Source organism: Kalmanozyma brasiliensis, assembly GCF_000497045.1.
Source record: "Kalmanozyma brasiliensis GHG001 unplaced genomic scaffold PSEUBRA_SCAF5, whole genome shotgun sequence".
NCBI lineage: Eukaryota > Fungi > Basidiomycota > Ustilaginomycetes > Ustilaginales > Kalmanozyma > Kalmanozyma brasiliensis.
In genome coordinates this window covers 462,322-484,629 of record NW_015961988.1, presented here as the reverse complement: position 1 = coordinate 484,629, position 22,308 = coordinate 462,322, and the positions used below count along the sequence as shown (strand labels likewise).

The 22,308-nt window shown below is 58.4% G+C and overlaps 12 protein-coding genes across 12 annotated transcripts; 7 read left to right on the top strand and 5 right to left on the bottom strand.

Annotated features, from left to right (window-relative positions):
• Window positions 1-555: 555 nt before the first annotated feature.
• On the top strand, window positions 556-1,203 carry PSEUBRA_005234 (Nitroreductase-like protein; the record flags this gene model as incomplete). Its single annotated transcript, XM_016438676.1, has 1 exon — window positions 556-1,203. The coding sequence occupies one exon, from the start codon at window positions 556-558 to the stop codon at window positions 1,201-1,203; it is 648 nt and encodes a 215-aa protein (XP_016290539.1).
• Window positions 1,204-1,460: 257 nt separating this feature from the next.
• On the bottom strand, window positions 1,461-2,534 carry PSEUBRA_005233 (Cytochrome c oxidase, subunit VIb; the record flags this gene model as incomplete). The annotated part of the gene is made up of 3 exons (XM_016438665.1): window positions 1,461-1,520; window positions 2,248-2,347; window positions 2,437-2,534. The coding sequence occupies 3 exons, from the start codon at window positions 2,532-2,534 to the stop codon at window positions 1,461-1,463; spliced, it is 258 nt and encodes an 85-aa protein (XP_016290538.1).
• Window positions 2,535-2,893: 359 nt separating this feature from the next.
• PSEUBRA_005232 (Prp18) lies at window positions 2,894-4,090 on the top strand (the record flags this gene model as incomplete). Its single annotated transcript, XM_016438672.1, has 1 exon — window positions 2,894-4,090. The coding sequence occupies one exon, from the start codon at window positions 2,894-2,896 to the stop codon at window positions 4,088-4,090; it is 1,197 nt and encodes a 398-aa protein (XP_016290537.1).
• Window positions 4,091-4,239: 149 nt separating this feature from the next.
• PSEUBRA_005231 (uncharacterized protein) lies at window positions 4,240-5,652 on the bottom strand (the record flags this gene model as incomplete). The annotated part of the gene is made up of 1 exon (XM_059465478.1): window positions 4,240-5,652. The coding sequence occupies one exon, from the start codon at window positions 5,650-5,652 to the stop codon at window positions 4,240-4,242; it is 1,413 nt and encodes a 470-aa protein (XP_059320427.1).
• Window positions 5,653-6,505: 853 nt separating this feature from the next.
• PSEUBRA_005230 (uncharacterized protein) lies at window positions 6,506-6,946 on the top strand (the record flags this gene model as incomplete). Its single annotated transcript, XM_059465477.1, has 1 exon — window positions 6,506-6,946. One exon carries the CDS (start codon window positions 6,506-6,508, stop codon window positions 6,944-6,946), a length of 441 nt encoding a protein of 146 aa, XP_059321618.1.
• Window positions 6,947-7,189: 243 nt separating this feature from the next.
• Window positions 7,190-7,700, bottom strand: PSEUBRA_005229 (mRNA splicing factor, thioredoxin-like U5 snRNP; the record flags this gene model as incomplete). The annotated part of the gene is made up of 2 exons (XM_016438666.1): window positions 7,190-7,215; window positions 7,298-7,700. 2 exons carry the CDS (start codon window positions 7,698-7,700, stop codon window positions 7,190-7,192), a joined length of 429 nt encoding a protein of 142 aa, XP_016290535.1.
• Window positions 7,701-7,995: 295 nt separating this feature from the next.
• Window positions 7,996-9,135, top strand: PSEUBRA_005228 (Peptidyl-prolyl cis-trans isomerase, FKBP-type, domain protein; the record flags this gene model as incomplete). Its single annotated transcript, XM_016438685.1, has 1 exon — window positions 7,996-9,135. One exon carries the CDS (start codon window positions 7,996-7,998, stop codon window positions 9,133-9,135), a length of 1,140 nt encoding a protein of 379 aa, XP_016290534.1.
• Window positions 9,136-9,500: 365 nt separating this feature from the next.
• On the bottom strand, window positions 9,501-10,613 carry PSEUBRA_005227 (Luc7-related; the record flags this gene model as incomplete). The annotated part of the gene is made up of 1 exon (XM_016438650.1): window positions 9,501-10,613. The coding sequence occupies one exon, from the start codon at window positions 10,611-10,613 to the stop codon at window positions 9,501-9,503; it is 1,113 nt and encodes a 370-aa protein (XP_016290533.1).
• A 332-nt stretch (window positions 10,614-10,945) lies between these two features.
• Window positions 10,946-14,419, top strand: PSEUBRA_005226 (DnaJ; the record flags this gene model as incomplete). The annotated part of the gene is made up of 3 exons (XM_059465476.1): window positions 10,946-13,603; window positions 14,036-14,298; window positions 14,371-14,419. 3 exons carry the CDS (start codon window positions 10,946-10,948, stop codon window positions 14,417-14,419), a joined length of 2,970 nt encoding a protein of 989 aa, XP_059320426.1.
• A 766-nt stretch (window positions 14,420-15,185) lies between these two features.
• On the top strand, window positions 15,186-16,379 carry PSEUBRA_005225 (protein of unknown function DUF2407 N-terminal; the record flags this gene model as incomplete). Its single annotated transcript, XM_016438691.1, has 1 exon — window positions 15,186-16,379. The coding sequence occupies one exon, from the start codon at window positions 15,186-15,188 to the stop codon at window positions 16,377-16,379; it is 1,194 nt and encodes a 397-aa protein (XP_016290531.1).
• A 99-nt stretch (window positions 16,380-16,478) lies between these two features.
• On the bottom strand, window positions 16,479-20,030 carry PSEUBRA_005224 (uncharacterized protein; the record flags this gene model as incomplete). The annotated part of the gene is made up of 1 exon (XM_016438655.2): window positions 16,479-20,030. One exon carries the CDS (start codon window positions 20,028-20,030, stop codon window positions 16,479-16,481), a length of 3,552 nt encoding a protein of 1,183 aa, XP_016290530.2.
• Window positions 20,031-20,956: 926 nt separating this feature from the next.
• On the top strand, window positions 20,957-22,212 carry PSEUBRA_005223 (WD40 repeat; the record flags this gene model as incomplete). Its single annotated transcript, XM_016438679.1, has 2 exons — window positions 20,957-22,067; window positions 22,151-22,212. 2 exons carry the CDS (start codon window positions 20,957-20,959, stop codon window positions 22,210-22,212), a joined length of 1,173 nt encoding a protein of 390 aa, XP_016290529.1.
• Window positions 22,213-22,308: the final 96 nt, after the last annotated feature.

The following is a 22,308-nucleotide window of genomic DNA, read 5'->3' as shown; positions in this document are numbered from 1 at the left end:
GCGAGAGGGGGGGGGGGGCGCGAGCAGTCGCCAGCGCTCGGTATCTTGCGTTCACAAGCCGTGTCGGATGCTGTGCGAAGCTGGTGCGTCGGGACGATGGTTCGAGTGGGTGATCAGGAGGACAAGTGGAGAACGACGACCGACTTTCAACCTTTGGCAGGCTGTAGTTCACCCACCGGCCCAAGAACTCTTCCCCACAACCGGTGCGATTTTCCTTTCCCAAACCAATTGCCGATTCGACATCTCGAGATTTCTTTTGCTCGTCATCCACCACCTCTCTGTCGAGATGCATGCACGGCTTCACGGCCAGAAGAAGCTTAGCTCCGAAAGTCCGGTGTTGCGTTTTTAGAAGCTGCTCCCCACCTCGGCTGGTCTCTTCCTGCAGGTGGTAATGCTGACGGTCCTCGCAACGAGCACGCCATGACAGAACACCTGGCGTAGGACCAAAGGCCGCCGGTCCATCCCTCGACATCTGCTCGTATATAATCCACCTCATCAGCTACTCGTCGACTGCGACCTCACCCTCACCCTGATCATCCAGCCCAAGAAGCCACGATGTCGCTCCCACAGCAAGCTAGCCAGTTCTTGTCGCACCTGGCGGTACGTCGGTCGACCTACACCCTCGCCAAGACCCCCTCGATCCTGACCGCCGACCAGATCCGTACGATCCTCTCCAAGATCCTGCGCGAGTCTCCGTCATCCTTCAACTCCAAGTCCCCTCGTCTCGTCCTCCTCCTCGGTGCGGAGCACGACGAGTACTGGTCGACCACCGTTCCCACCGCCCTCTCCTCCGCAATCAAGTCCTCTGGAGGGGACGACAAAGCCGTCTCATCCGCCGTCGGTCGGCTGGACCTGTTCAAACCGGCTTTCGGCACCATCCTCTTCTTCGAATCGCAATCCGTCGTCCAGGGTCAACAGAAAAACATTCCGCAGTACGCAGACAACTTCCCCATCTGGAGTCAGCACGCCAGCGCCATTGCGCAGACCAACACTTGGGTCGCCCTGACCAACGCTGGCTACGGCGCAAATTTGCAGCACTACGGAAACTTGACCGAGAAGGAGGTCAAGGGCAAGTATGGGTTGCCCGAGGACTGGAAGTTCACCGCAGAGTTGGTATTCGGCGCCAAAACGGACGAGCCTAAGCCCAAGGAGTACAATGAGGACAAGGAGAATGAGGAGCGACTCAAAGTGTTTGGCGCTTAGACTGGAGCGAAGACGTAGTATAGATGTATAGAGAGCTCTCGTGAGATCGCACCCACTCAATGCAGAGGATGATCACAAGGCGTCTCAGAGCAAACCACCGAGTGTCTTGAAGCACCCTGAACGTCGACCCCCTGAGAACCAGCCCAATATCGGCGTCGCACAGCACTCGACTTGTGAGTCGGGGCGCAGATGGAAATGTTTATCTTCGCATTGCAGAGATGGCGTGTGTAACAAAGCGCGGATGGTGGGGGAGCTGCTTAAGGCTCAAGCGAGGCAGGGAAGTTGTTGTTCTCTCGTTGCTCGTCCCACTTGGCGATCTGTGAGTGTGGAGAAGAAGGATATGGGGGTCAGCAGGGATGCTCCCGGTCGACCTGTTACGGACAACATCGCCGGACGGAGCAGCGGAAGGACGGGACGGCAGGGCGGTATCGATGAGGTGCAAACTGCAACTAGCTGCAGCCGTCGAGGTTGAGGTGGCGCCTGCAGCTGCTGTGATGATCGTCGATAGGCAGCTGTGGAAGGCGCATGACCGGGCCGCGCAGCATAGGAGATGCGGCTCGCCATAATCTATCACATTCCGAGAGCTTGGGGCGGCTGTTCGATCGAGGAGACAGCTGGAGAACTGTACGACATCGCGGCGTGCACAGCAGAGCCCGTCCGAGTGCTGCGCAGTGCGAGATGCGAGCGAATCTTATGCGACGGCGGATAGACAGCCCTCGTCTGTGCGTGCTGCTTGACTTCGGCGCAACCTCGCGGACTCCTTTGCTTCTACTAGGCGCACAGCGACGCTGTGCATGGTGGTGCAAGCCCTCTTGACGACATGGATGCCGTTCCGAGAGCACTGCTTTCCAAGCTGCAGGCGTGAGAGTGTTGCAGGATCGATGCCATCCGCTCCTGCGACCAGCCGGAGTTGACAAGGTTTCTAGCCGGGTGTTCGTGTGTCGAAAGGCTACTCATGTAGCTGGGTGCTGCGTCCTAACCTCCATTCGTGCCGATACAGCTGCCGTCCGATCCTTCCAATTCCATCGACGAAAAGATACTCACCCACTCGTTGGGGCACAAAGAGTTGTAGGCGCGGAAGAATTGCTTGCAGGGCACAAACTCCTCACCCTTGGCGTTGACGCATCGGTAGTAGTCGACGTAGCTGTAGGCCGAGACTTTGTGTCAGCGACTCTTGCTTGCGAGATCATCATATCCCTTGCCAATTGGAAGAGGTTGAGGGTCGGAACTTACTTTTGCCAGCAGTGCTTGGTCTGGTTCTGGTTGGGGAAACGCGCGTCGAACGAGGCGGTTTGAAGGGTGAAGGACTTTTGCTCGCCGGCGTCGGACATTTTGACTAGTTCGTTGGGTGGGTTTGACACGATGTGGTGGTTAGCAACGGTGAAGTTGGGCGTCGATGACGATGGCGACCAGGCCCACCCCGCTTGGCTAAGGGAGCTTTGCTGATCTCGATTCCGCGCAGCTGTTCCTTCTCGCCAAACGGCAGATGTCGGATTTTTCACGCCTACGCACGGGTGAAGCTAGATCGGTTCCGAGTCGATTTGCAGCCAAGAGGGGGCAGAAGGAGCTCTAACACAGCCTGGATTTTCGCAGGCTCCACTTCGGCCTGGACCCTGAACTTTTGGCTCTGCATTCCCGATCCTTCCACCGCTGCTTCCTCCGTCTTCATCCTCGGACTAGCTTGCACGTCATGGACTTTCTCAAGGCAGAGATCGCCAACAAGCGCAAGGCGAGCGAGGTCGCATCGTCTTCAGCGAGCACCTCGGCCGCTGCTGCGCCGCCATCGAAGTACATGCGCAGAGGCGACATCGAAAAGCTGCGAGAACAGGAGCGATCCGCGTCACCGTCGTCCTCATCCACGTCGAACAAGCGATTCAAACCGAGTCAGTCAGATGCACCGTCCCCATCAAGTCCAGGACCATCTGGGCTGAATTCGGCAACCAGAGCGGTGCTGGAGACGGCAGCAGGCGAGGTGGAACGGGAAAAGTTCAACGTGTCCAACGATGAGGCTGTGCGTCGATTGCGGGCCAAGGGCGAACCCATCCGGCTGTTCGGCGAAACAGATAAAGAGCGCCGACTGCGCTTGAGAGCACTCGAGCTGATCGAGGAGAAGGGAGGAGGTGTGCTGGGTCAGAACGACTTTCGTACGGCATTGCAGAGCGCGGAGAGCGCGACGGCGCTGGAGCTGTTAGAGAAGCGCAATGCGGCGAGCAAGGGCAAGGCGGAACAGGCGAGACTGGACGGATTGCAGCAGGATGAGGCGACAAAGACCGCACTCGGCGATATCGAAGCATCAGCACCGGAGGACGCAGAAGCAAAGGTCGACGATGCAGCAGACACCAAACCCACTTCTCGGCAAGGCGTGGGCATGGACAGCGTCCTCGACCTCGGCCTCATCAAGACCGACATCGACCGCGTCTACCCCATCATCTACTACACCCTCAAAGGTCTACTCCAAGAATGGGCCGACACGCTCTCGACCCGCCCCGACTCGGTCAAGCACACAATGCAGGGCAAGCTTGCCGCCGCCACCCAGGTGCAATCCGCCGACTACCTCAAGCCGCTCTTCAAGAAACTACGCAAACGGTCCCTCACACCGGATGTGCTGATGCGCATCGCCGAGATCGTACACTTCATGCAGAGGAGAAGGTACAGAGATGCGAACGACTCGTATCTGCAGCTCAGCATCGGGAATGCCCCCTGGCCTATCGGGGTCACGATGGTGGGTATCCACGAGAGGAGCGGGAGAGAGAAGATTTTCAGCAGCAACGTGGCTCACGTGCTCAACGACGAGGTCAGCAGGAAGTACATCCAGAGCTTGAAGCGGCTGATGACGTTTGCACAGACAAAGTACCCGCCCGAGGATATCAGTATGATGATGGGGTAGCGGGCTCTCTCTCAGGATTTCTTTGAGCAGCCGCAATCTCATTCGTCATTCACCCTGTCCACACGTTGCTGATGATGTGGACGATAAGATTGGCACGCAGAGCTACAATGCCGGTGTTAAAGGAAGGTGTGTCTGCGTTATCCTTCGGCTTATCGCCCTCCGAACAGGAACGCAGGCGACTGACCGCGCCAATTGGTCTCGGCCTGCAAGCCATTGAGATGCTTGGGTGGCGGGAGAGGTGAGCTGCCCGCTCCTCCTGTTGGCTTGGGCAGGCTCGTCGTTGTAGTGGCAGTGCCTTGCGCGGTTGGTGTGGGGGTGCTCGGTGCAGGAGAGACGGTCTTGGTCGTCGTTGCTGCTGCTGCCGCCGGAGCTGGTGCTGATGTTGTGGGCAGCACAGCAGACGGCGTGCTTGCCTTGGCCACGACCTTCTCTGCACCCCCAGCTGCTGTCGTACCGGTCGCAGTGGGAGCAGGCGCATCAGCCTTCTTCTCATACCCCCTGTCCTCCCCACCGTAAAAGACGGGAATGCTCCACGGTCGACCGCCCATGCTGAGAACTTCCCTCTTGGCTCTCAGCCATCGCCTCGGCTGCCTCTCGTTCCTCTCTAGCGGGATCACCACCTGGAAGGCTGTCGGGATCCTAGCAATCGGCTGCACAGGTGGCCCAGCACGAGAGCTGGGCAAAGGCGGATAGCGGAAGCCCGGGTTCTTCGCTGTGCCAGCTTTGGCGTTGAGATCGCCTGTGAATGTCTGCCCTCCGGGTCCCGAGATGATCTTGATCGACGATACTGGAACACTAGCGCCGGACGGTGCACTGCTTCTGTGGGGTGCAGATGTTGAAGGTCTGCTCGACTCGCCTACCGCCGCAATCGAGATAGGTCTCGGCTTGGGTAGGATCGGCGTCGGTGTCTCTGCCTTCACTGCTGTAGGCGCGACAGGCGACGAGCGCGCGTTGGCAGTGTTGCCAAAGGTCGCAGGTGTCCTTTCTGAAGCTGGAAGCTCGTACACTGGCTTTTGACCCTTGGTCAGCCCCTTTCTCCATCCTCTGCCTGGTCCAGCGGCGCCTCGCGCTTTAGCCGTCTTTCTCCTCTTTGCTGCTGGCAACGCGTCGAGCTCTTCCACGGACATGGCCTGCAATTGTGCAGTGCGAGCGAGGCTGCTTCGCTTCACCACCTTGGCGCCGAGATGCGGGCTTGTGGAGCCCTCAGCGGAGGGAGAGGCGGACGAGTTGGGCCCACTTTTGGACGGACGTTTGAGCGTGATGCTTCTGCGCTTTGCCGAAGCATCAGCGGGTTTGGAGGACGCATCGTCGTCACCTTCGAGCTCGTCCAGCTCGTCGAGTTCGTCGGCTTCTGGGTCTTCGTCCTCGTCGTCTTCGAGCTCTTCGGCGTCCGAGTTGTCAAGGTCGGCGGTATCGTCTGGAGTAGCGCCGTCGCGGCGCGGTGTGGTGGGTTCCTCGTCGTCCGAGTAGTCGGGTGCACTGCGAAGCGGATTGGCGAGCGGAGAAGAGGCCGCCTCGCGTGGAGCAGACGAGAGTGGCACTCTCAACTTGACCTTGACCATGACGAATGGGGGGGCGGTGGAGGCGAGTATCAGCGCTAGTCGAAGGTGGTGGTGATGGACGGGGTGTTCGATGTGGCTTGCTGTTCCTTTGCTGCGAGTGCCAGAGACTTTCGAAAGGAGCGGTTGTGGTGAAGGCTTAGCGATGTGTAAACGATGCGAGTCGTGTGACGGGCCTGAGCGTGCCGAGGAATGCAGACAGTCTTCTGAACGTCGCCGTCGAGTCTTGCCCGCCCAGCGTCAGTGAGATGGTGGTTGCTGGCAGAGAGGGTGGCTGCATCATCGCGCTCGCACTCAGCGTCTTTGACCCGACGGCCGATGCCCCATCTTGACCTTGTCTTACCCGTCTTGAAAAGACGCTCAAAATTGGGAGCGTATCACGTCCGATTTGAATCAGCTTCTGAGGCTCGACACGCCCATATCCTGCATGATGCTTAATATTTCCACCTCGTCACGCTTCAACAGCTGCCATCAGAAGAAAGCTCGCATCGCCGTCTCCAGCCACGAAAAGATGAAATTCTAACAAGCAATTCCACCCGAAGCTTGGGCCTCTTCTCTGCCAGTTCGTCTAGTCACAGCGCAGCATCTCCGTACAAGATGCTGCGCAGCACTCATTCGAAGCTTGAGCTGAAGCTCGATTGACGAGAGGAGACTGGCCAACGCGCAATCGACTCAGCCCTTGACTCAGCCGTCTGCTAGCATCACTCCGTCTGATCAAACCACTCTCAAAGCCTACCACATCTCTCGTCTCATCCAACAGTCCTCTTACTTCCCTCTTCGAGCTTCTCACTTCTACCGTTGAGCCTCTCGCATCTGTCATTGAACCTCTGAGGTCTTCACCAATCCTTCATTCAACATGAATACCAGCCAGGACGCAGCTTCGGCTCCCGACGCAGGCGACAATGACGCCGCTGTGTGGAAGGAAATCCGAGACGCGCACGAGGACCTGATGCAGGCTGACGACGCGGAACTCGTTGAAGCTTTCAAGACCTTCGCGGCCCTCAAGACCCGCCTCAAGCCGACCGTGCGCTTCAGATTGATGAAGGAGGTTATCGATGAGAAGGAGAAGCTCGATAACGGCCAGACCACAAAAGAAGAGGAGACAAAGCCCCTCAACCTCGACTCTCTCCTTCGAGAGATTGGCGAAGCACCTCTTCTCAAGCTCTCCCAGGCTTTGAAGCGCCTCTCTCGCCAGGGGCAGTACAATGCCGCCATCGCCGCTCAGCTGATCTGCGAAGAGCTGGACCAAGAGTATCCTCTTTACGCTGACGGTCGTCGCCCCCTTACCAGCGAGTAGGCGCTCCCTTCGGCTAACCAGCCTCTTGCAGCTCCAAGGTCCAAGCCCGTGTTCATCCAACATGTATCCCTATCTGTTGTTTCTTGCTAGCGCATCTCCGCTTCGTCTTGATTGAAGCAATCAAAGCGGGCGCTTGTACGTTGCGAGCAAGAAGGTTGTTGCGACTGAGTAGAAGTACAGTGTGTTGAAGGTCTGTCTTTCGAGAAAGGCAGGGGTATAGTTGTAGTCTCGGCCTGATACGATCTAGTATTGCTGTCTTGTCGAGTAATCTGTGCGTCAAAAGTATCAGCATGTCATTGACAGGGTCAGCAAACGTATTCTCCACCGCATGCGTGGCATGAATCGACTCACCTTTCGGACTGATGACCAGACCGCGACCCTTGCTCGCCCCCCTGTACACCACCTCGACGATATCAATCAGCTCCTGCCGATCCGTGATGGCCCAGTTGATCTTGTTGTTATTGCCCGTCCCGAGATCGATCATGATGTGCTTGTTGCGATAGAAGAACATGGTCGAGCAGGCATCGTACAGCTCGTACATCTTGTTGAAGTCCGGCACCTGCGTGATGTCGACCAGGTAGATGACGGCAAAGTTCTGTACTGCTGTCGAGACCTTGTAAAGCGTTTCGTCCATTTCCATGCACACCGGGTCGGTGTCGTGACCAAAGCGGAGAATGACCACGCGATCCTCTTCTGAGAGGATGGCTTGGTCCACGTGCCATCCCGTAGGCAGATGCGGTAGGAAGTAGGACATGGCTGCGACGTGTTGGGCGAGCTCTGAGAGCGTGCGCAAGGATGGTGGAAGACAAGGAGCAGAATGCAGGGTGCAACGGCACTCGCTGCCAAAAATAATGTGGAGCGCGCTGTTCCGTGATCCGAAGTCTTGTCGCAAATTTCCAACATCTCAGCCAGATTTTTGGAAGAAGCCGCCGACGTGCAGAAGAAATTTTATCAAGCGCCGCCAGCTGATAGAGTGCCACTTGGCTCTCACCCAATCTTTGCAAGACACCACCATTTGCAACCAATACTCGCAATCGGAACTAGACAACATGGCTGCTACACCAATCGGCTTCTTCGGCCTCAAGCTCGTTCCGGGCAAGATCCACAGGATGGACGTCTCGCGCGACTTCAAGATCACCAACGTCTCGTACGCCGACGCCCCAAAGTCAAACACAAAGACGCTCGTCAAGATCCACTACACCCACGTCCCTGGCTTCGAGGAGGACTACGACGAGGACGAGGATGCTGACGAGGAGAAGAACCCCGAGGACGAGGATGAGATCGAGGAGAAGGTCTACACGCTCTGCAGTCTCAACGGTAGCAACAAGGACCACGCCGTCGTCGACCTGCAGTTCTGCCAGGAGGAGCTTATTGGCTTCTCCATCACCGGTGACGCGCCTGTTGATCTCGTAGGCAACTATGTCGCACCACCCGACTTTTTCGACCAGGAGCCTTCCGACAGCGAGCTCTACTCGGACGACTCGGACGACGAGGGCATGTACGATCTCGACTCGGACGACTTTGATTCGGACGATGACGAGGAGGACGACGATGAAGACATGGAGGACCCTGCCCGTTTCGAGGAGCTCGTTGAGTCGAAGCCCAAGAAGGCGATCGCAGCTGCGCCAGTCGCCGAATCAAAGAAGCGTGTTGCGGAAAAGCCTGCCAAGGAGACCCCCGTCAAGAAGCTCAAGGCGGATGCCGCCGCCGCTCCGACCGCCTCGGCCACTTCGACACCCACCAAGGTCGCCGACGCCAAGGCCGACAAGCAGACCAAGACCCCCAAGGACGTCAAGTCGCCAGCAGCCACCGTCGAGAAGAAGACCGCCGCCGACAAGCCAGCATCTAAGATGACCACCACCAAGCTCCCCTCCGGTCTCATCATCGAGGAGAAGAGCGCCGGTACAGGAGCGCCTTGCAAGCCTGGCCAGAAGGTGGGCATGCGCTACGTAGGCAAGCTCACCAACGGCAAGGTCTTTGATCAGTGCACCAGCGGTAAGCCGTTCTACTTCAAGCTCGGCAAGGGCGAGGTGATCAAGGGCTGGGACGAGGGCGTCAAGGGCATGAAGGTTGGCGCTGAGCGTCGTCTGACTTGCCCGGCAAAGCTCGCTTACGGCAACCAGAAGCTGCCCGGTATCCCTGCTAACTCGACGCTCATGTTCGACGTCAAGCTTGTCGAGATCAAGTAGAGTCGCAAGCCAAAGCGCAAAAGATCTGTCGACGATACTAGATCGTCGTCATAGCCGCTTTCATCGAGTTTAATTTTATCTTATCATCCGCCTTTTCATGCCGCCGTGTGCTTGCTTTCCTTCCACCGGAACACATTTCCGCGAAAAGGAGTTGGGCGTCCTCGCATCGTCAAGAAACAACGATTTGAGCCAGAAGCAGCTCAGACTATCGAAGCGATCTTGAAAGCAATACGGCGGTAATGTGTGGTGAATGATGAGATCGATTGTCTCGTGAAGGCTACAAGTACAGATGGTTGCGGCAAGCAGCCCTCAAAGTGGCTCTTGAGCGCGTTTCCGAGTCGGAAAGCCTGAGTGCTGTGCGCCAGCTACCTCCCCGACGGTGACCGACTTCGCTTTCGATCTTCGTCCTTGACCTGAATGGGTGGTCTTGGATTTGGCTTGTAGTCCGAAAGGATCTCGCCATCTTCTTCCTTGACTTCGCCCTCCTCGCCGCCACCACGCTTTCCTTCATCTTCCGTGTCGGCGACCGCACGCTGTTCGCGACTCTCCTTGCGCTCCCGGTCTCTGCGTTCCCTCTCCCGTTCAAAGTCTCGCTCGCGTTCGTGGTCCCTCTGCGACATGGACGAGCTGTGTCCCGAGCCGCTGTGCTGTCCTGCGAGTGCTGTCGATGCTGCTGGCTGTGACGGTCCAGATCGACCATTGGCGCTTCCGTTGCTCTGCTGTGCTGCTCCCGCCAAACCTGCAGGCATTCCCATCGGTGGTGCATTCGGGTTACGTCTCCTCTCATCAAACTCGCCGATCATCTCCCTCAACCTGAAATACCCCAGGTGCATCTTTCCTCCGAAGTGGTCCGCCAACCTTCGGTCCGAATCCAACGTGCTCAGGTAGGCACCGCAGACATCGCACACCCGCAACTTCTGGTGACCGCTGGCGCCCGAGTTCTCCTGTGCGTTGTGCAGCTCCTTCTCCTTCTGCTCCTTCTCTTCCTTCAATGCGTCGGCTTTGGCGAGCTCGGCTAGCGACTCTTCGATCTGCCCCTGTTCACCGAGGGCTTCCACTTCGGCCATGACCGCCGCGAGCGCCGTCTCGATCTCGGTGATCTCCCGGTTCATATTGGCAAACTTGGCCAACTCCTCGGGCGTCTGTTCCAGTCGACGCTTGTTGGCGGCGATCTTGCGATCGATGTCCGAGATGAAGGCGAAGATGTTGTGCTCGTGCTCGCGCTCGAAGTCGGGGAACCGCTCGCCGGATGCGAGGGCTTTGCGGTATTCGTCCTTGTACTTGGGCGTATGTGATTTGGGACACGGGCCGAGATCGACCTTGGTGTTGGCGAATAGGTCGTGTGGACAGGTACCGCAGAGGAAATTGCGACAGACCTTGGGATCGGTGAAGTGCAAGTTGGCGGCGGGTGCGCCCATGGCTTCGGGTCCCATGAGCTTGGTGAGCAGCATGCGCTGCACCTCGGCCTTTCGACCCATTCTTGCAAGACTTTCTCGGCAGTCGAGCCAATATCTGCGGGAAGCTCGAATGTAATGAGTCGACGTGTACGTATCGAGTCGATAGGGTGACGTTGGCGTGAGGATCTGGTCGCTGTGAAGGATGTCGTGAAGGGTGGAAGAAGGATCGAGGATGGGAAAGAGTGTCGTCTGAAGAAGGCGCTCGCAGCTGATCCCCGACTTCCGACTCTGGCTCAAGAATTTTGGAACGTCATCTGAGCTTCATGCACACGACTGCGCACCGTACTCTGACACCTCCCAGGCAATCTCCCTGACATCACAGCCCCACCCTCACTGCGGCTGCATTCCAAACAATGGGTGCCTCCCAGTCGTCGCACAAGGCGGGTGCGGCCGGAGGCACCGCCAGCGACGCGGCTGGAGAACCTGCCTTCGTCGACTACTACGACCTTCTCAAGGTCGAACAGACTGCCACATCCGACGAAATTCGCAAAGCGTACCGCAAGCTCGCCCTCAAGCACCACCCAGACAAGAACCCAGACAACGTAGAACAGGCGAATAAGATCTTCCACAAGCTGCAAGAGGCGTACGAGATTCTCTCGGACGACACAGAGCGGGCATGGTACGATCAGAATCGAGAGCGCCTGCTCAACGGCGAGGGACCTGATCTGGACGATGAGGAGGTGTTCGAAGCGTTCCGCTCTGGGGCTGCAGAGGCACCGCAGCCGACAAGCTCCTCGCGAGGGTTGACGGCAAAGGCGCTGCTCCGATTCTTCGATCCCAGCTTGGCCAAGGACCTCAGCGACGGCGACAACGGCTTCTACGCTACCTACCGACGGCTGTTCGAACGTCTTGCGCAAGAAGAGCGCATTGCGGCACCATACCCTGGAGAAGAGAAGGAGAGCACAATACCATCATCCGACTCGTTCCCGTCGTTTGGCTACAGTCACACGCCTTATTCCAACGCCAAAGGCCAGGAAGCAGCCGTTCACCAGACACCCGCCAAGGACTTCTACAGCGTCTTTATGAACTTTCAATCGCGCAAGAGCTTCGGCTGGTTCGACAAGTATGATCTTCGCGATGCACCGGATCGACGGGTGAAGCGTCTGATGGAGAAGGAGAACAAGCGTGCACGAGATGCAGCGAGGCGAGAGTTCAATGACGCTGTCCGCCAGCTTGCCGCCTTCGTCCGCAAGCGAGATCCAAGGTACAAGAAGTTCCAGAGCGAACTCAATGCGACGGGACCGGGATCGACGGCTGAGCTGGCAAGGAGAAAGGCAGAAGCCGAGAAGATCAGGCTCGAGCGAGAAGCACGTGCACAGTCGTACCAGGCCCAGAGCTGGCAGCAGCCCGACTATCGATTCTCTGACGAGGAAGACGAAGAAGAGGACGAGGATGAAGAGACAGAGCAGGGCAGTGACGACGAAGACGACGACGCTGAGCTGGCAGGCTCGAGTGAGGCCCTCGATCCGCTCGACGACCCCTCTATTTCTGGCTGGGACTGCGTCGCATGCGACAAGTACTTCCAGTCCGAAGCCGCCTTCCGCAACCACGAACGCAGCGCAAAGCACAAGAAAGCCGTCCAAAAGCTCCAACGAGAGATGCAGGACGAAGAGGACGAGCTCGGTCTCGGGCTCGACGCCGAAGACATCGCCATCGATGCGTCATTGGCGGATATGAACCTGGATGGTGGCAAGACGCAAAAGGCAACCAATGGCAACGTCTCGGCCGGCTTTTCGATACCCAGCTTTGCCGCCGAGGAATCTGGAGGCAAGAGCAAGAAGCAGAAGAAGCAAGCTAAGAAACGCAGACAGATGGAAGAGGTGGCTGGACGTACTCTAGACGAGGATGGATTCGTGGTGCAGGACTTGAACCGTAGACAGGCCAAGCCGAAGGCGAAGACCGAGACGGTCCAAAGTGCCGAGACCTCGAAGAGCGTAGACGAAGATGGACCGACTCCATCTGTCCACGTGATTGACGACGAAGGCGCGTCCGGCAGCGACGCCGGAACCGATGTCTGCGACGAAGTAGGAGCTGGAGACGAGGAGAGCGCGCCACCGAAGCCGTCTGCCCCGTCTGCGACAGACGATGCCACCACAAAGACGAACCGCGGTGCGCATGTACCGAAGAAGGCGACCTCTGCCGACGCCAACGACGACCCGTGGGCAGGTCTGGAAGACCCTTACATCCCAGCCTTAGCATTCTCCTCTACGATCCCGCCACCTCTTCCGCCACTCTCACGTCCACCCGGGTCATTCGACATCTTTGGCTACGGCAGTCTGATCTTCAAGCCTCCACCCTACGTCATAGCTGCGACCCCTTGCTACATCAAAGGCTTCGTCCGACGCTTCGCGCAGCACTCTGTCGATCATCGTGGCACGCGCGATCGTCCCGGACGCGTCGTGACGCTCGTCAAAGCGTCCGACTGGCACCCTTTGCGTCGATCCGCCAAGGTCGACGAGCCCAAGTCACCCGAAGGCGACATTGTGTGGGGCGTATCCTTCACCATCGACCCGTCGCACGCCGCTGTCGTACGAAAATACCTCGACTATCGCGAGAAGAACGGGTACAGTCCGATGCATGTCCCTCTCTACACCTCTGACGAAGGGGAGGAGAAGGTGGTGTTGAAGAACGCGCTGGTGTATGTGGGGTTGCCGTCGAATCCGGCGTTTGTGGGGCCGCAGTCGTTGGATGCGCTGGCGCAACGCATTTATACGTGCGAAGGACCGTCCGGGCCGAATCCGGAGTATCTGCTGAATCTGGCAAAGGCCGTGCGCGAGCTGGCACCCCAGTCGGTCGATCATCATTTGTTCAGTCTGGAGAAACGACTGCTGCTGTTGCAGGAACAGAAGGTGGATCCAGCCCTGCTCATTGCGCAAGAAGCAAAGCAGGACGCAGGGAAGACGGACGCGAAGAAGGCGATACAGGACGACTTTGATGACGAGGAAGATGGGAGGGGAGGGAAGAAGGGCGGAAAGGGCAAGCCGACGGGTAAGAGCAAGGAGTGGTGCAACGTGTGCAAGGCAGGCTTTGAGAGCAGGAGCAAGCTCTTCAACCATATTCGTGAGACTGGGCATGCGTTGGCGGGAGAGCAGAATGGATCTGGGAAGAAGGGGAAACGAAGGTAGAGGCGCCTGTATGCATCCACGCGCTCACGAGTCCACCCCCAGACTCCTGTGTCAAGGGGTCCACCCAATAGAGACACTCCGTGACTAGTTTCGCGGTCACGCGAGAAAGCACGACGATACATCCGTCCGCATGATCCTGAAGAGCCATGTGGCAACTTGAAAGGCCAGCACGCGTGGCCAGGGTTATGACAGGCGTACAAGTCGATGGGTGGATCTTTGAGCTTTACCGTCGCACAGGGCGTGGTCAATACGATAGGTCCCCGTCGTCTCTCGCTCGATCCTGCTCGACGCTGACATCTTGTGTGGAACGGAACGTAGATCGACGGTCCTGGCCTGGTCAACCCGCTCTTCCAAACCACCTTTTCCCGCTCCTCCAACAGTCCCATCCCAGCCACGACCTTCCGAAGCATCCTCAACCAGCTCTACTATACCACCCCCGGCGCCGGATGCAACACCATCACGCTCTTCTACAACTACCCCAATGCCAACCCGGGGTATGTCAGTGGCAACGTGCAGGTTTTCACCCCGCTCGTCAGCGCCAGTACCAACTACGATGTGGGGTATGAGTACACTGCTGCTACGTAAGTTTCACTCTCGATATGGAAGAGGACGGGGGATAAGTGGATTGACAGGATGTTTGTGGGTGATTACAGTCAATGGGTCTCGCCGTCGTCGCTGGCCGATTGCAGCACTTTTGCTTGAGCTGCTTGCCACTGGAATGCACAGCTGCACGTCACACGGTGGAGTGAGGCCTTCCCTAACCAACGTCGCCTGGGGTTGTTCTCTGTTCCGCCAATGTCATAGGATCTCCTCTCAACCGCGGTGGCGAAGCGTGAAGCCTGTCAACTTTTGTTGGGCTGTGAGGACGAGGCGGGCTTTGAGGACGAGGCGGGCTGAGCGGACGCAGGGGCACTAGAAGACGGACCAGGCAGCTTTCCGTACCTTTCGAGCCAGTACTCTGGAGACCTCCTCTCTTTGTTATGGTAGCGCCACCTTCGGTAGGGCACTACGAGATACCCTTTGGGCTCCTGCGCGCACGTCCAGCAGCGACAGACTTTGGGTTTTCCGGCCATGGTTTTTGAGCGCGATGGCGATGTGGATTGGTTGATGATATGCGATGGTGCTACGTGATGGTGACAAGTGATGGTGATGTGTGTCGGAGCTCAGACTGAAACGAGCACGAACGGTTTGCGATGATGACACATGAATGCGCGGACGGACCAACTCCAATTCAGGCCTTTCACGGAGCCACGTCCTCACCTGGAGCGGGAATGGCGCACACCATGTGCGTCACCACCGGCGTCACGATTGACGCACGTATGGTGTGAGTGCTGCGCCCAGCGTCGTTGACGCACAAAATATATAAAACGCACGATCCACGTCCAACAACGCGCATTTCCCAAAATCACCCTTCATCCTTCCCGCTCACCATCACACCTTGCACACCAACGCGGGGAGGAGCACCACCATGTCATCCGCCTTCGACGTCCAGTTGGACCGCGGCGAAGGCCCATCCTCGCCCTCGCTGCAGGCGCACGTTCGCATCCGCCCCACTACGATCCGTTTCACCGAGACCGACATCCCCGACGTTCAGCTGCACCTCCACTCGCTCGTCTCCCTCCGCCCGAGCCCCAACTCGACTCTATTCGACTACGATGCGGAGACCTCACCATCGGACGACGTGCAGCTCGCAGAGGAGGTGTGCGACTCACTCACCGCCGCCGGCCTGGTGGGCGACGAGACGGTGCGCAGTCTCACGGCTCGCCTAGGCGAGTGGATGGAAAGTGTGCGCGGCCGACGGGTGAGGCTGATTCATTCCGGAAGAGTCCTAAAGGATGGAGTGCGGGTGGTTGGCTGGCTGGACGAGGTCGAGCGGCGCAGGACCCAATCTGTTGCGCTCGAGGGGCAGGACCTCGAGGATGAGGAGGTGGAGGGGGTGGAGAGGAGGACAATGACGATACGGGAGTTCGTAGAGTATCTCACCACTCTCTCGCACCCCACCGGCGACGGTGAAGCAACGAAGAGCGGTGCGGGGAAAGGAAAAGCGAGGGAGCCGGTGTACTACTCGACTCTCGTCACGGTCATCCTACGCACCGCGCCGGTGGTGTACATCCAGTGCTCCGTCGGTGCCCCCACGACCACACCGCTGATCGACACCTCCAGCCCGTCCGACGACCCGACCGAAAGTGCGCGCAATCGAGGCTTCAACCGTCTCCTGGAAGCCGGGCTCTCCCCGTCGGAAATCGCCTCGATCCGATCGCAATTTCGATCCACCCAGACGTTGCCCGAGTACGACGCGCTGCGTGCCGACGAGCACGACGCCCACCTGCTCGAGCTGGAAGAGTCGTGGATGGACGGCTTCCACGCTCCTTCGTCGGAACCAGCGGAGGGGTCAGGTGTGTACACGACCCTGCTGCAGGGGCTGATGGTGGGGTTCTTCGCCCCACCGCTAGCGCCGCTTTTCGCGTTTCGGGACAAGGCCAATCCGAGTTCGCTAGGCGGGTTGGACGCAGGTGAGGAGGGCGAAGGGGATGACGAGCAGCAGTGGGAGCAAGAGAGGGTCGAGCAGGGGCAGGGTGTATGGAGCAGCGCTATGCAGGTTTCCATTGTGATGGGGCTGGTGGCGAATGTCATCATGGCGGTGTTCAGGGTCGTATGGTAGCATTCACACACAGTCGATGTGGTCAGGGGAACAGGTGCGAATTCAGCAGTTCCACAGCAATGCAACTCCTTCTTCGCCAACATCAAATCGCGCGGGAATCTATGCACCGTTGACGCCGTTCATGTTGGCAGGCGTGGCGCTGGCCGAGATGAAGCTCATATCGCTGAACAGCGATTCCCCGAGGAAGCCGTCGAGCATTCCGAAATCCCAGTCGATGTCCACGACTCCTTGCGCCGCGGCGCCGGTGCCGTCTTCGCCAGTCGCACCGTCGGGGCCCACGCCGGCGGTGCCAGTCGCAGCGCCGAACGCGGCAGAAGCAGCGTTGGAGGCGGCCATGGTAGACATGTTGGCATCGAACGGCATGGGGGCCATGTGCGAAGCCGAGATTGGGTTCGAGGCAAAGTTGGCGTAGTGGTGCTGTTGCGGGAAGCCGTAGAGGTGATGAGGCTCTTGGTTCGAGGCGTCGTGGACGATCGCTGTTTGAACACCAGAAGGTCCCGCTTGGAACTGCATGAGCTGGCGCAGGAAGTGGTGGTCCGAATCGGTACCACCGACTCCACCCTGCTGGTCGGTAAGGTGGTCTCCATCCACCGAAGCGTCGGCACCAGCAATACCCTGATCTGCCTGGTCGCCATTGGCATTCGCGCTACCGGGAGCAGCATCGGACAGGGTCGTGTCGCCGTTCTGATCGACACGCTCCTTCTGCTGACGGTCTCTGCTGGCTGACTTGCCGTTCCTTGCCGACTTGCTCTGGCGTCCAGTCCCGTCGTTGCCTTCGCGGTCCCTCTTTCTGCCCTTGGCCCTACTCTCCTCGCCGTTGCCGTCTTTGATCCCAAGTTTTGCGTTCCATGCACTCTTGGCCTTGGCCAACACGGTGAACAGGAAGAAGGCGTAACTTCCAGCAGCGGCTCTTCTGTGCGGCGTCGCATTGCCCGCTTCCTCGCACGCCTTGGCCAGCTTCTCGACCATCTCGAACGTGTACTCTGCATCAATGTCGATTCCTAAATCCTCCTCCTTGACCTTCTCTGCACGCTGAGTCAACGCTGACGCGCCTGCGGCTCCAGCAGTCGTCGAGATGAGACCAACAATCTTGAGCGCAAAGATGGCGCAGTACGCTGGCGTGACGACCGCCGAGTTGTGGCCCCAGAAAAGCCCGTTGGGCACCATGGTGGCGACAAAGAGACCGAGGTAAGCCATGCAGCACGCGTAGGCGTCCCTATAGACCGGACGCAGGACGTCGAGGCCGAGATGGCTGCATTTGAGCGCGATAGCATCGAGAGCAAGGCGTGCGTACCAGTAATACAGCTTGAGGCGATTCGTGCGTGGATGTGTGGGCGGCAGTTCTCCGTTGCCGTCCGCCTCGCGATTCGCGCTGCTTTGGTAGCCGCCCGTCTCTGTGTCCGGTAGCAGAGATTCCGTCGGTTGCTTGGGCTGTTGGTTCGAAGGTGCAGTCCAGGTGGCAAGCCACGCGTCGAGATCCGACGCGCAGATGCGTCTGAAGAGCTCGACGTGTTTCGCAGTGCGTTCCGCGGACAGAGGCGAAGTCGAGATATCGACAAAGTTCTCAAACAGCTCCGTGTTGCGTTTCATAAGCAAGCGCAGCTGCACCACTGCCACCACCGCTTTGTCCTGTTCGAGGGCAAAGGGGTCCAGATGCCAGTGTGCGCAGCCCAGGACCACCGGGTCGTTTGCCAATGTCGGGCGCCTGCCCATCTGCTGACTCATGCTGGTCTCGTAGAGCCACAAGTTGAGCCAGGTTCGCTCTCGGTTGCGCAGTCGTCGCGCGAGGCCAGCTTCGTCCTGACGATTAGGCGGGCGGACAGCGATGCGGCTGTTCATGTCGAGCTCGGATGCGATCCGGATAGCAAAGCCAAGGTAGGTCCAGGCCTTGTCCTCGGAGAGCGTGTTCATCTGCGGATGGTAAGCGGCGAGGATGATGAGCGCCTGAGGGATCTCCGCATTCCGGAAGCCTTCCATGAGGATGGTGGGCAGCAGGTTGGAGCGGATGTGCATCTCGAGGTCGTCTGCAATCTGGCTGCCTTCCACCTTATACTTAGCTGCGATCCAGCAGGTGCAGCTAAGCAGGAGCGACGAGCACGAGCGCACGTAGTCGAACGTGTGCAGGTGCGGGTCGAGCAGCGTGATGGTCGGGTTGATGTACTGAATGTAGACAGAGTAGAGGCTCTCCGCTTCAGCAAGGGAGAGGTAGCCACGGTCGACAGGGTCGAATTGCGGAAGATTGTCTGGCTTGGTGGAGAAGAGACCCACGTCGAAGAAAGCTTTGCCACGGCCCGGACCAAAGCGTGTGACGGTGTTGGTCTTGTTGAGGCCCTGATATACGCCGAACAGAGTGGCTTTCCCATTGTGATCCTTGGTGTCGCCCTTTTGACCGGAAGAGGAAGGGTCTTGACCGCCCGGAGAGCTGACTGTGCCATCGGCGTTGAAGGCGCTGCCGGAGTGATGGTTGGCCGGACCGCCTGAGGTCGATCTTGCGTTGTCCTCGGAAGCTCGTGGATCAGAGGCTGAGGAAGGATCAGAGACTTCGGCGCCGGGTTCGCCGTCGCGAGCCGAGTCACTTGCGTGGGCGAGCAGCTTGAGAGGATTGGAGAGGGTGGGCAAACCAAGGTTTTCGGGCTCGTCTGGGTCATCCGAGGTGGGCGTAGCTGATGCGATGCTTTTGGGCGTCTGCCATGAAGATGAGGCGGATCGCTGTCGATGCAGATCAGACGGTCGACTGCGGACGGCGTTGTTCTGATCGCGGTACGTAGCTGAACCATTAGCGCGAGGCGACTGGGACGGCGGCGACATGGCCGAGTTGGATGGTGGGGCCGGTGCACGAGACGCCTCTACACTCTTCCAGAAAGAATCTGGAGAGGAGTTGTCGTTCTCCTCTGGAGCGTGCAACCGAGCGTTGCGCTTCGAGTCGACGGAAACCGACTTGGAGAGGGTGTGTCCGCTCGTAGGGCTGCCTGCTCCCTTGTTGCGGGAGAATTGCTCGAGCGCGCGGCTTAGAGAATCGACTGTGCGTTCGAGCTTCTGAATCTTGGAGCTGTCCGACTTGCGGCCGCGCTTGTGGCTCTTGTAGTAGCATTCTTTGCCGAGACGCTTGCATCGGGTGCAGAGGTCTCCACCGGAACATTTCACCTTGGAGAGACGGCACTCCATGCAAGAGATCTTCTTTTCGGCGGCAGCGGCCGCAGCAGCGGCTTCAGCAGCAGCCGCCGCAGCAGCAGACGCGGCAGATCCATTCTTCAGAGGAGCATCGAGGTGCTTGGGAGGAGGTCTCACGGAGGAAGGGTGCTCAGCATGGGTGGATGGTCCCGACATGGGCTGTTGTCTTGGCGCAGAGGCGGTGGCATGGTGGGGCGCCGAACTAGTGGAGGAGCCCGCTGCGGACAGCGGGGAGTAGCCATTGTCCGAGTATCGATACTGTTCCTGGGAATGCGCCGCGCGATGCATGGGAGGTATGGCAGGGTAGTGGCGGTTCTGGGCGTGATGGTGCGGAGGGGGCGGCTCGTGATGCTGATGGTGATATGCTTGATAGTGTTGCGGATCCTGGTAGTGTGCGTGCTGAGGCGAGGGAGAGGACTCTGCTGCGGCTGCCAAGTGGTAGAGCGCTCCGTGGTAGGATTCAGGCTTTGGCGAGACCATGATGGATGTAATTGAGCGGGGACACTGCGCGTTCAGGTATCGAGGCGAAGCTTGCGTCTCTTGAGGTCGGCTTGTAGACGATGCTGCCAAGCAGCTGATGGCATCCAAGAAGGGGCGTGGCCGTCGTTGGGTGTCGAAGAACGCGAATTCCGAAGAAAGCGCAGTGATTCGACTGTCGAGTTCCTTCCTTGACCTGGGATGTGATGGATTTGGACAAGGTGGGAGCGGAAAGTGATCGAGGGGTGTGATGAATGCGATGGCGGTTGAGAGAGGGAGAAAGAAGAAGGCAGAGAGAGACAGAGAGGACAGCCTAGTTCGGCTGGAGGCAGGCCGGGGTAAAACTGAGGGGAACAAACAGGGTCCAGAAGCCTCTCTGGACAAGAGTCATGCGCAAAATGCAAAATGGCATTCAGTCAGTCTCTCTCTCTCCTTTGGTCACGACGCGGAAGCGCGCCCTCTGAGACTCGGGACTCAGCCACTTCAGCCAGCCAGCCAGCCAGCCAGCCGTCAGGCGCAGGCTGAACGCACCTTTTCACGCTGCCTTTTGGTCCCTTTCGAGCCTCAGCACTGGCTCCTTCCGACACTGCTGCCAGCTCTCTGATCATCGTCCTTGACCATGGTTCGGACTGTGCTGTTCACTGGCTTAGAGTACTGCTGCTCGCCACTGCTGCCCAACCAAGCTCAATTTTTAATATGAGAGGAAATGGCTTGCAGCTCCGCTCTCGGGCTTTTTGTCACCGAATGCGCGCGCTCCAGCCATCCCACACAGGTCAATTCACAACTTAACAAGCTCCAACAAATCGCGGCCCATTGTGCGGCTCGCTCGGCTCACTTGCAAGGCCGACAACCCTGAACAGCTTCTTGACCGTTTCATTGCATCACCTCAAACATCCGACACACATTTGATTGTAGGATACGACGCCATCATGGCAACGTCAGTGGCTTCAGGGTCATCCTCCTACGGACATGCGTCAACCTCGGCGTCCGCTGTAGCCGGAGCTTCCTCCTCCTCGTCAGCGGACGCCAACAAGGTCCCCATCACCCCGACGCTGATTTCGGCTTTCAAGCCTGCCAAGGTGTTCACCCAATACGTCAGCAAAGGCAGATCCATTACCTCGGCTTGCTACGACGACTCTGGGCGCTTCTGTGTGACCTCGGGCGACGACGACAACATCCACATCTACGATGCCAAACAGGGTACCCATAGTAACAAGTTCTACTCGAAGAAGTACGGAGTGCATCTGGCACGCTTCACGCACAACTCGGATCACATCATCCATGCCTCGACCATGGAGAATGATCAGATCCGCTACATGAGCCTCGTCAAGGACGTAGGGTACAAGCGCTACTTCGACGGTCACAAGAGCAAGGTGGTGACGCTGCAGATGAGTCCGCAGAACGACACGTTCCTATCAGGCGCTGTCGACGATAGCGTCAAGCTGTGGGATTTGCGGACCAACAAGCCGACAGGCAGCATGAACATACATGGACATCCCGTGGTCGCCTATGATCCGACGGGCAAGGTCTTTGCGGTCGCCATCAACGAGCGATCGGCAGTGCTGCTGTACGATATCCGCAAGTTCGACCAGATGCCGTTCCTCGTGGTGCACCTCGACGACTCGGTTGCGCTATCAAGGGTATCGATGCCGCCTAGAGTACCCATCATCACTTCGCTCACCTTCAACAGCGACAGTCAGTATCTGCTGCTTGGAACTTCGGGTGACGTGCACTACGTCATCGACACATTCTCGGACGGAGGCCAGGTGGTGGCTCGCTTGATAGGTCACGAAGGGCTGGAGAAGGCGAGCGGCGTATCGATAGGCATGGTGGCGGAAGCAGGCATCAGCGGACAGGAGGTGTGCTGGACACCGGATGGCAAGTGGGTCATGTCTGGCTCGGCCGACGGCTCGGTGGTGTTCTGGTACATCGACTTGCAAGAAGCCTCCCGCAACGAGTTTCGTAACTTGAGGCCACGGTACAAGCAGACGGGTCACGATGGCGTCAGTCGGGTTCTCGCCTTCAACCCGAGACATGCGCGTAAGTACCGAGAGCGACGATCCGAGGGGAAAGCTGCTAGCTCACCGAGACTGACACGTATGATCCTCGTTCTGACCTTACAGAGTTCATGAGCGCGGGAGCCGAGGTAGCGTTTTGGCTTCCAGACTTGCCCGAAGAGGTGTAGGGGACGCAGCACACAATCTATTGCATGGAACAGCATGTCTATCAGACGCACTCTTTGCCAGAGAAGACCAGACCGAGTCCTAAGGCGGCAATGTAT